Source organism: Eurosta solidaginis, chromosome 1 (genome assembly GCF_040869045.1).
Source record: "Eurosta solidaginis isolate ZX-2024a chromosome 1, ASM4086904v1, whole genome shotgun sequence".
NCBI classification, from domain to species: Eukaryota; Metazoa; Arthropoda; class Insecta; order Diptera; family Tephritidae; genus Eurosta; species Eurosta solidaginis.
The window spans coordinates 277,525,938-277,537,311 of NC_090319.1; the positions used below are offsets into that span (position 1 = coordinate 277,525,938).

The window sequence follows — 11,374 nt, forward strand, 5'->3', positions numbered from 1 at the left end:
ATGGTGAAATCGACCCTTAGAATCAGGTCTTCCATCTCTGGAACATCGCCCTCAATCCACTTTCATATTGTTGAACCTTTTCTATTTCAATCGGTTTTGTGACCAGTGGATGTTCACTGTTACGGCGGCTTTCTATTGTCTGGTCGGCCAGTTCTACCTGTTGTTGTTGTTGTTATAGCAATGCTCGCCCCACATAATAGCCGCGACCGATCACAAATTGTCATCAATATCCTCTAACGGGAGTCCAAGGAAACTTGCCGTTTCAACAGGCGTTGGTTCCACATTACAATTAAAGAGATGGTTGCTGTCATGTGGGGACACATTGCAAGCGGGGCATACATTTTGTATGTCGGGGTTGATTCTGGATAGGTAAGAGTTTAACCTGTTACAGTATCCAGAACGAAGTTGAGCAAGAGTGACACGCGTTTCCCTGGGGAGTATGCGTTCCTCTTCCGCGAGTTGTGGATAATTTTCTTTAAGTACTGGATTCACCGGGCAATTCCCGGCATAAAGGTCCGACGCCTGTTTATGGAGTTCACCAAGGACCTGCTTTTGTTTTTTCACTTCATACGGCTGGGTTCTCAGGTGCCGTATTTCCTCAAAATGCTTACGGAGATGACTCCTTAAGCTCCTAGGCGGTGCTGGTTCATCAATCAGATGTCTGTTGGGATGCCCAGGTTTCTGGGTATGCAACAGGAACTGTTTGGTCAGCATCTCATTTCTCTCCCTGATGGGGAGTATTCTCGCCTCATTATGCAGATGGTGTTCTGGGGACATAAGAAGACAGCCCATGGCGATTCTGAGAGCAGTATTTTGGCAGGCCTGTAGTTTCTTCCAGGTTTCGCGTGGCGAAAAAACTGGAGAGATCAGGGAGGTAGCCGTTTATTTTATTGCATAGCGCATCGATCTTCGGGCCTGGGCCTGTGGCCATTATTGTGCAGTCATCGGCGTAGGAAACGATTGTGACTCCTTCCGGTGGTGAAGGTAGCTTAAATATGTAGAAATTAAACAAAAGTGGGGATAGGGCACCACCCTGTGGCACCCCTTGTTTAATTCTCCTTGGTTTTGATGTTCGTTTCTAAATTGCACCGATGCCTGCCGACCACCCAGATAATTTGCGGTCCACCTTTTAAGACATGGGGGAAGGGTAGACCCTTCCAGGTCTTGCAGTAACGAGCCATGGTTGACCGCAATTTATCTGGGTGCTAATGGCATTTAGCGCGGTGGTAGTGCTATGGAGTTTTCTGAAGCCATGCTGATGTGGGGATAGCTGCAAATTTGCTTGGAAATAAGGGAGCAAAATGGCTTCAAGCGTCTTTGCCACTGGCGATAGGAGAGATTTCGGACGATACGACTCACCTATGCTAGCTGGTTTCCCAGGCTTTAGTAGCGGGACCACCTTGGCCATTTTCCATTTCTCGGGTATGACAAAGGTGGAAAGAGACAGGTTGAAGACAGGCGCTAAATATTTTAAACCCTCTTTCCCTAGGCTTTTAAGCATCGGCATGGCTATGCCGTCTGGGCCCACTGCTTTGGATGGTTTAGCACGACCAATGGCGTCCTCAACCTCTTTAGAGGTGATGGTGATTGGTGACGCGCTGAATTTGTGTTTATGTGCGTGTCTATTGGCTCTCCGTCTATCTTTGTCGACCGTAGGATGCATTATATATTGTCGGCAGAAAGCGCTCGCGCATTTTTTCGCATCCGACGGATTCAATGACCTTACGGAAGGCACGCTCCCCTTGGCGGGCATCAGTCGGGATAGGGAGGGCAGCAAAGCGGTTGTCTGTAAAGAATTTATATTCCTCCCACTTTCCTTTTTTGAAGTTTATGAAAGTGCGTTTTTCAGTGACGATGAAGTCGGCGGTACGCTCGAGCGAAATAAGTATGGGCAGGTGGTCGGATGCCAATGTTACCATCGGCTGCCACTTGACGCAGTTTACGAGATCTGCGCTCACGATTGAGATATCTGGCGAGCTGTGACAGCTTCCTACCATACGTGTGGGGGCGTCTCCGTTTATTGTGCAGAACTTCGTTTCTTCTATTTGATCCGCCAACATCTCACCCCTACTGTCCGCCCGCAAGTTTGAATGCCATAGATCATGATGGGCATTGAAATCGCCTAAGATAATGCGATTGTTGCCAGTGAGTAAGGCCCTGATATTAGGGCGGTATCCACTGGGGCAACAGGTGGCAGGAGGGATGTAGATGTTGATGATTTCTAGGTTTGCATCGCCTGACCGGACAGATAGGCCTTGACGTTCTAAGACATTGTCCCTGCGGTCGATGCCAGGATCAAATATATAATATTGCACAGAGTGGTGTATGATAAACGCGAGGCCGCCTCCATTTCCAGGTCTGCAATGCAGATCTTGCTGTGAGTTTAGTCTCTTGAATGGCAGCAATGCGGATGTTGTGCCGCTTCATGAAATAGAATATCTCCGTAATCATCCCAGTTAGTCCATTACAGTTTAACTGCAGAATTCTGAAGTGCATAAGGGGAGACGCCGCCACTATGGGGGTAAGTGACGGGTGACTACTACGGCTCTTGAAAAAAGTCAACTTATTGGACTAGTCGGTTAACCGACTAACCGGTTGTAACCGTTTGTACGGTTTTTAACCGACTAGAGATATTCGGTTAACTGTCTAGCAGCGATTAACCGACTACTCGCTTTGCTGCGACTAGTCGACTTTTGACACATAATCGGTTACCATTAACCGAATATTTCATTTGAAATTTTTTCACAATCACTTTCTAGAAATTTTGCGCTCCATACTGTATTTTCCATATTGGCATGGTTGATGATGGTCAACCATATTTTTGTCACGATATTTACCCGTTTATATTAAATCTTCTTTTATAGGTATCAGGAGCACAAAATTTCTTGTAAGTGGATATGAAAAAAACTTTTAAATAAATGTCATGTAGGCAACATTTGGATTTTGCTTCAACCAAAATTTATATTTTCAAAAATATTGTTACCAGAAAGAAAGTTTTAACATATGTAAATACTTTTTTGATAGATTTTTTCCACTAAATATAAATATATAATTAAAGCAAGCAAAACAAGCCATGGGTCAGCATTTGCAAAATGCAAAACATATGTCTATTAGTATAAGTTAGCTGTTATAAAGGTTTAGGAACTCTAACACTTGCTCTTTTGGCCCAGAAATATGTAACATAAAGGCATTTCAAACCTGTATGAGCGTGTGTCAATCTGTGGCAAAGTACGTTGGAAAGGAAATTTTGAAAGACATGAGGTGTTTGAGCCTTTTAGGAATGTATTTTTATTTTACCAAATCCTTCCATACACCCCTTTGCGAACGTGAACATGAGTATTTTCTTTTGCCTAATATATTTGTTATAACTTCGCTTTTCGCAACAATTTATATGATACGTTAAATAGTAATTTAAAACAGCTAATATATGTACATACATATGTATTTCACAAGCTATTCGTACTTTTTTGTTTGAAATGGACTCAATTGACAGCAGTGCGTGAACGTTTTGAAGAATTCAGAATAAGTAATTTGCCCTTGCGAATATTTCAGAACTCAGCACTCGTTCATGTTCATAAAAGGTGTGTGGGGTACTTATTGCGTTAAAAAGTTTTTACAGAGCAATGCATCCAGTACGTTTCGGTACCAAACCCGATCATCTCGCGAACGATTTGTTATGACCACATGCGACCTTCTTGGTCATACCGCCCTCCCACCCCCTACAGCCATGAGGAGTACGGGGTCGCCAGAGCCTCGGCTATTAATGAAACAGGATTCGCCACGGACAGGTGAGGTTGACAATTGGCTTTGGAGAAGCTATATATTGCGCTGGCAAGCTGAAAGGGTTGCGCTACACAACCCCATGAATCTGGTATTTTAATCGCCCCTTATGACAGGCATACCTACCGCGGGTATATTCTGACCCCCTAACCCGCCTAGTCTCTGTTTTCAGAATATTATGAAACCGAAAATCGTTATCAGTTCACAACAATGCGTAAGTGAGAATAAAATGAAAATGTGAACTAAATTTATGTTAGAAATTATTAATATTGTTTAGAAATTTTTGCACACTAAAATGGATACATTTTTTTTTGTCATTTTGTTTAAACAAATATTTAGCAAATACGTGTAATTTTGCGTGTTAACAAGACGAACACACCTGGTAGTGTTATTATCCGCAATCCGAATACGAGAAGTTCCTTGTCATTTGCGTAACCGATTAAATGAATGTTGCTATCAGATTAGATTAATGGTGTTACACTCTAGTAACCTTCGGAATAAGGCCGTAAATGCAGCTTAATCATAAATTGTTGTCTCCAAGAGAAAATTTGTACACCTCTTTTTTGCAATGAGTAAAATGTTATTTATTGGCAAACTGCAAATATATGTCAAAGTATTCGTAGATAAAGAATTATTCGTCAATAAGTTTTTGGAAGATATATTATTTTTTAAGGTGGCGTGGCGTTGTTCGTTTAACACACCAAATTCCTGGGTTCAAAGCCTGAATTGAAATAAAAAGTCGATCCCGAAATACTACAATTCATTTTTTACTATGTGTAATATGGCAACATGAAAATTCTATACCTTTAATAATACAAGCATGGGCGTAGTCAGCTAAATAATATTTTGACGAATTTAGTGAAATTCCTCCTATTTGCAACCTTCTACTTACATTCGTATCGCTAAACTGTAGAATAAAACACACCAATATTCCGTATTGCACAATTGTCTTTATTAGACTACTTTGAGAGTAGTTAACAATTATACTGCACTTCGCAACTTATAGCGTGTTTAAAACAAACTGATTGATTCTTACACAGCTTTCGCTCCTTTTATACTCTCTGTTGTCTCGTTCGCATACTTCTAGGCGTTTCTTCTTCTAGAATTTACTACTTAGTTACCAGATATACGCGTCGCGTATGTATCTGTAGTTTATAGCCTCTCGCATCGCCATATGCGCGTGTATATTGTGAGTACTGATGATTGCATACTTTTGTGAGTATCTCAGATATATGCATGTGAATTTGTTTGTGTACATTTAAGTGACTGCTTAGCATCGGCTTAGAGGTAACAGTATCCCTTAGTGATGCTAATATTCGTCACAATATTAACTGCGGTATCATACAATATCAGCACAAAAGGAAAAAATATAGCATCATTCTTCCATCGATCAAATGTAGCCAAGTCTGTGCTTTCAATACGCCAAGTACAACTTGACATTAAGGAAAATTGCTTAGTTCAGTCATGTGAAATTCGTTGGAATTCTAAGCCTCATATGTGTGAAAGTTTACTTTTTAACAGAAATACTATATGTTTAGTTTTAGCGGACATAACCATCACAAAACCGTTCGACGCGCTTAAGTTGGAGTTAAGCGAAACTGAATGGAGTGGGATGGCAACACTAGTGAACAACTGTATTGTGCAGTGCAAAGTCGGTAACATTGCCTTTGGTCCGTCCGTTAATAAATCGCCTAATTGAAAATCATATGTGTCCTGCACTTAATGAACACACAAACGAAAATGTGTTTAAAGAAAGTGCTAAGAAATCTCTTTTGAAACGATTTGATATGGACAATGGTAGCAGTAACATTTCAGTTGCTTTTGTATCCGTTTTTTTAGATCCAAGATACAAAATTTTGCAATATGAAAACACAGAAACAAAAATGAAAGTCCATGATTTTGTTAGAAGTAGTTTAAAAGATGGAACTTCTGTGGATTACACGGTGGCCACAGAAAAAAATACTGATCTTGACTTCCTATTTGAGTCCGAAATAAACCGAACAGACCTTAAATCGCAAATGGATTTATACATTGCAGAACCACAAGTTGGTCACAATGTCGATCCCATATTGTGGTGGAAATCCCATAGCGAAGAAATATAAATCTTCTTACTTTCTTGTATCAAAACAGAGGTTATATGAAGGGGAATGAACTTATATAAATGTATATGTCGTTTTTATATATAGCATTAAGGACTATATGTTTTGGCATGATTTGTATTTTATGGAAATAAAAATCTTAGATATGCACATATTATTTTATTTGTTTTATTAATTGAATTAGATTTTATATGTACGGAAATTTATGCATAGATTAATAAATTTTAAATGAGGCGAAAGTTTTTAAGATATACCTATCCTCGCACTATTCAGAAAGGGCCACCAGCTGCCACAACCCTCCTCCGCCCCCCATTCATAAAACGCCCCTACATATGTATGCACATACAAACCAATATTTGTCAGACATTTGAAATTTGATTTCATATTTTTATATACAGAATTACCTACATTTTATTTCTGTGCTCCTAATACATTTTCCTGAATACAAGGCTTTTTTTCGTGTCATTTGAATTCTACAGCATTGTGTGAAAAAACAATATATGCTTTGACCCTATGTACGTTCAATTTGTTTCTGTTTTTGTATGTTGATTATTTTACTACGGCAAACGGAGGTAAGGACTAAGAGTCTGTTTCCCTGACCTGCACGATTGCTGCCGGAAAAGAGGGGGAGAAGACGGGGGCAGGGGCTGATGCTCATCATTGCTACCAACTCTACTACGAAAGTAGTAGTTATGAGTGGTATCAGCTGTTTGAGTTGTTGGCGCCGTGGGGCGCGAGCAGCAGCGGGTACTTGTTGTGGCTTGCTGAGCAGCAGGGCTGCTGGAAGGTAGTGGGGGGGGGGGGGGGGGGCGCTTAGGCGTAGACTACGGGACGCCCTTGGGCGTGAACAGCAAGGAGCCACAAAAGATTTATAAAAGTTACGTGGACGTCGGGTTTTGGGATCAAGCCCAGAACAACCTGTCCGATGCAACCATCCCTTCGAGACATACTGAACAGAGTATGACCGTCCTAAAAAGATTTATTTCCGGCAGATGCAGCAAAACCATTTCTCAGGACCGAGGTCAGGAGACGGACCCGGATTGGATTCGATGCCTTCCCGGAGTAAGAGTATGGAGCAGTCCTGCTGCAAGGAGCTGCTGGGAGGATGACAATTTGTAGGAAGGACGAAACAAATTAAATGTTCTATCTCGTATGTTTTCACAACGTCCACGTGATTGAGGGTGGCATCCGTCGAAAATAATAGCTTGGAATCTTGATAATCTTGAATCTTGAAATTATTTCGGAACGATTTTCCGTAATCCCTTGTCAGTTTTGGTGTGGACACGAATTTGAGAACAGAAGGGGGCTCAGTCCCGAGGCCGGTTTGCTCCAAACCAAAAATGACAAAAAATGACGGTAAATGAACTCTCCTATTTATTCCGTCTAATGTTTTAAAAATATTTCAAAACAAACTTTATAAACGAATAAAAAAATTTAAACACAAATAAATAGTTTGTCTTGTTTAGCCAATTCAAAATACTTATTTATTTTGAAAAATATACTCATCAAAGCAAATGAAATATCATCTTAAAGACTAGATTTTAATTTGTTAATATGTAACCGGAAATTGAGAAAAATCGTTTAAACTCCACACTAGTTGGGGAAATTCTTGATAGCATGTTTGTTATACATCAGTTTTAAATTTATACCACGAGATTAACCTGAAGGAAAAATGTCTATTGTATTGTAACGTCTAAAGAAGGCTGTACTTCAACCGAAAAAGAGAATTTCCTTTGATTTAAATTTAGGTCTTGCAAAAATATAAAAAAAGAACATCATTTATCAGTTAAAGTTTTTAAACCTGCAATAGGAGATCCCAAGAAAGTCCCGGGACTTCGGGATGTGAAAATGGTTCGGGAATCCCGGGATTCGCCCATAAATTTCGCGCCAGCTATGCTATGGAGCATGATAATAGCAGTACATACAAGGTAAAACCATTTCTGACATTATTAACATTTTCCGCAATGGAAAAAATATTAAAATTTTCTCTACAGAAAGTGTGAAACGATAGAATTTCATTCATTCAATTAATTTCAACCTAAATCAAATAAAAATTTACCACATTCTTGTGTAGAAACTCGTTTAGCTCCGTCGAGTAGAGAACAGAAAATATTTGTAAAGCCATTAACGTAAATTTTTAAGAAATAAAAACTTCGTTAAAGACATTTTAAAATTCGTCTTTGCTTTCGAGTATTCAAGAATAAATATTTCAAAACCTTGTCAAAAAAAAAGTAAAATATTTACAGGTTTTTTAAATCATGGAAAATTTCTACCGTGCAAAATGGTATTTATGGTACTGCCAATTTTGAAATTAAGCTTGTTGGGAATGCGGCAGTTAGCACGTCCTTTTGGCAACTACGTACAAATACAAGCAAAAAGAAACTATTTTTTTCGAAATTATATTTGCATTCCACCAGCTCAGTGTAAGTAAGAAAGTTACTGGAATAAAAGATCTTTACTGATGACCTTGCATATGTATATGAGGTATCTTTGTAATAAAGTTTATCACTGGTGTGACGTCACAGTCAAAATGTTACTACTGAATTTGAGACGGCCTGTCAAAGTGGAACCACTTAATGAAGCCAAGGCTATTGAATTGGGCGCTGAAATATTGGGTGACTTTATTGTATTTCTAATAGCAGCCACAGCGGTTGTAATCGAAACGACAAGGTTTGTATGCCTGCAATTTTCAAAGTAAAAACCTTATCACTAATCTTCATTCAATTCCTAAGACAATCAAAAAACAGAAATTTTAGAGAAGGTGTTAATGTTCATCACAAGGATTTAGTCGAAGCGATAAGAGTATTGGAGTTTCGGCAAGAGAGACAGAAGGCTTATATTCAAAAGATTACACGCGCCTTGGGGGAATTGGGTTTGTAGATGTTTTGGCATAAATAAAAAAAATTTGAAGTACTTGAGCTTTTTATCTGCTTTTAGGCCAACCAATCAAGTTAGAGAAAGTTATCAAAAGAAAGGATTTTCAGGAGAAGCATGATAAACTGTTTAAGCACAAGCTTTAGAAAAATATACGTATCCGGCGTCTTCAAATGTGATGCAAAGCAATTTTTTTTTTTAATAGTAGTAACTCATAGGCAGTTGGTATCAAAAGGCGGAAATGCGAGGAAATTAAGCTGCTAGCCACCAGGTACATCGCCCGTAAATTTTACCACAAAATTCGACAACAGACGGAAAGTTTTAGGCCCGGAGCCGGTGCCCAGAGAGTACTTAGATTATGGAGGGAACACTTCTCTGCCTTCATAAATGGAGAGAGCGACGTACTGCCTAGTGTTAATAACCGCGAGCCCACAATGGACGATGATGAATTAGTGTCCCTCCATCCGATTATAACGAAGTAAGAGTTGTATTAACCGGATACTGCAAACTGCGCCAACTATCGCGAAATCAGCCTTTTTAGTACGGGGACATCACGGAAGCAGTCGCGGTGCATAGACCACTCACATCAATTAAAAGAGACATTCTCACCTATCTTAGGAAGATAGCAATCCGTGTTTGGTACTCTAAGGACACCTGTAGAATCACCAAACTAATCTGGCCAGAGTACAACCAGAAAAGAACCGATGATCTACAAAATAGGTCTAGGAAGGCAATATACAGAATCACGGCCACTATTACAAGGCACTGGCCATTTGGCCCGCACGCGAGTAGAATGGGTATCCCCTACAATGAGAGGTGTAGGAGCTGTAGACAGGAGGGTGCCGAGGAATAGGTTACTCACTTCCTCTGCGAGTGCCCAGCCCTCGCAAATTTTCGGTCTCGAACTCTAGGCAACTATGTGTTTCCAGACTTAATGGCGGTGTCAAACTGCCGCATCAAGGACATCAGTAGGTTTATTGTTTTAACCAAGTGGTTTAAGTTAAACAATACGCAGGGTACATCAGCCAAAGTATAATTGGTTCCAAGAGAAAGTGCATCAAAATGGCGCCTAGAGCGCTACTTGGGCCCGGCTCTATAGCCGGGCAGCACAGCAACCAACCAGCCAAGGTCCTGGGCCTCATAGCAAAACAAATTGCTAGTGTATTTGTACTATGTTAAACGATGGCAACATATCAGCTGACCGTTACTTTCGCCTACCTCTTTGACATAAAGTAAGAAACGTAAAGGCCGAACGAAAATGATAGAGAATACCATTGCTAGATCGTTTGGAGGCTAATCGTTCGTCTGAGCTATCGTTCGCAATACAGAATGAAGCCCCTGTCAAGCGTATTGTGCGAAAGATTGAAGCCCGCTGTGAGTCGGCTGCTTGAACCTTATCAGAGCGGCTTCAGACCTGTTCATCTGATCAGAATCTACCATCGACCAGGCTTTCACCGTGCGCCAAATCTTGGAAAATCCCCGCAAAAATAGAAGTGACACACATCACCTCTTAGTTTCCCGGAAAACTTTTACGGCTGTGCAAAATAATGCTGTTCAGTCAGAATAGTGAGGGAATTATGTGAGCCGTTCGAAACTAAACGAGCTTTCAGACAGGGTGACCTAGGGCGATTTCTTTAACTTGATGCTGTAAAATAATACAAGCTGCAGAGCTTAACTGCTCTGGAACAAAATTTTGTAAGAGAGTACAGTTACTGGCATTTGCTGACAACGTCGTTATCATGGAACTGAACACCCGCACCGTAAGTTCTGCTTGCTCCGGAAAAGATGGGGAGTAAGGACAAAACGAAGTACCAGCTGGCACAGCAAAACTTCATCGCTTATGGGCCTTGGCAACCACGCTACTTTTCGCATCCATAATTTCGAAATAGCAGAAGACTTCGTTTATTTGGAAACCAACATTAACACAAGCAACACCATCAGATTTTGTCAATAATTGCTACTTTGGACTGAGTAGGCAATTGAAAATTAAAGCCCTTTCTTCACAAACGAAGATCATGATCTACATGTCACTTATCGTACCCGTCCTGCTATGTGGTGCAGAAGCATGGAGCATGACAACAACAGATGAAGCGGCTCTGGGACTGTTCGAGAGAAAAGTTATTCGAAAGAACTCTAAGCGTTGGCGACGGGTCCCGAAAAAGACTTAATAATGAGTTTTGTGCAGACACAACTAGCACAGCTAATTAAAACACAGCGGCTACGCTGGCTAGGCCATGTTGTGCGAATGAAACATTATGTTTCGGCTAAAAACGTATAGGCGGCTTTGGAAGCAGTGGAAGAGGGCGGCCTGCACTCTGCCGGAATGACCAGGAGGAAACATTCAAAGTTCCCTTGGTTTTACCAATTAGCGCGAGTTACCGCAGCTGAGGACTGGTCCGCCTTGTTGGACGGCCATAACCGCTTAAACAGTTAAGCGCCTCTTAAATAAAGTAAGTTGATATCTGCCTGGATATAACCCCAAGCCCCTTTGATATCACAATCTTCATAATTTAAGCCAAGCACGGTTTTCGTTGTATATATTTTTGTTAGAAAGCTTCTCAATATCTTCCACAGTGCATCGATGTAATCAAATCCCTCATCTCATTACGAATACCATCACG

The 11,374-nt window shown here is 40.6% G+C and overlaps 1 protein-coding gene across 1 annotated transcript; it reads left to right on the forward strand.

The window, feature by feature from the left end:
• Positions 1 to 7,856: 7,856 nt before the first annotated feature.
• LOC137243231 (optic atrophy 3 protein homolog) lies at positions 7,857 to 9,529 on the forward strand. Its single transcript, XM_067770667.1, has 4 exons — positions 7,857 to 8,302; positions 8,381 to 8,549; positions 8,612 to 8,751; positions 8,817 to 9,529. The coding sequence occupies exons 1-4, from the start codon at positions 8,161 to 8,163 to the stop codon at positions 8,897 to 8,899; spliced, it is 534 nt and encodes a 177-aa protein (XP_067626768.1). The 5' UTR covers positions 7,857 to 8,160; the 3' UTR covers positions 8,900 to 9,529.
• The last annotated feature ends 1,845 nt before the right edge of the window (positions 9,530 to 11,374 follow it).

What these genes read in the sequence shown, in the direction of transcription:
- LOC137243231 (XM_067770667.1), top strand. Translation starts at nt 8,161, where the DNA reads ATGGTATTTATGGTACTGCCAATTTTGAAATTAAGCTTGTTGGGAATG. An exon ending in GTTGTAATCGAAACGACAAG is followed by an intron (nt 8,550 to 8,611) that starts GTTTGTATGCCT and finishes TCAATTCCTAAG; the next exon opens with ACAATCAAAAAACAGAAATT. An exon ending in ACGCGCCTTGGGGGAATTGG is followed by an intron (nt 8,752 to 8,816) that starts GTTTGTAGATGT and finishes ATCTGCTTTTAG; the next exon opens with GCCAACCAATCAAGTTAGAG.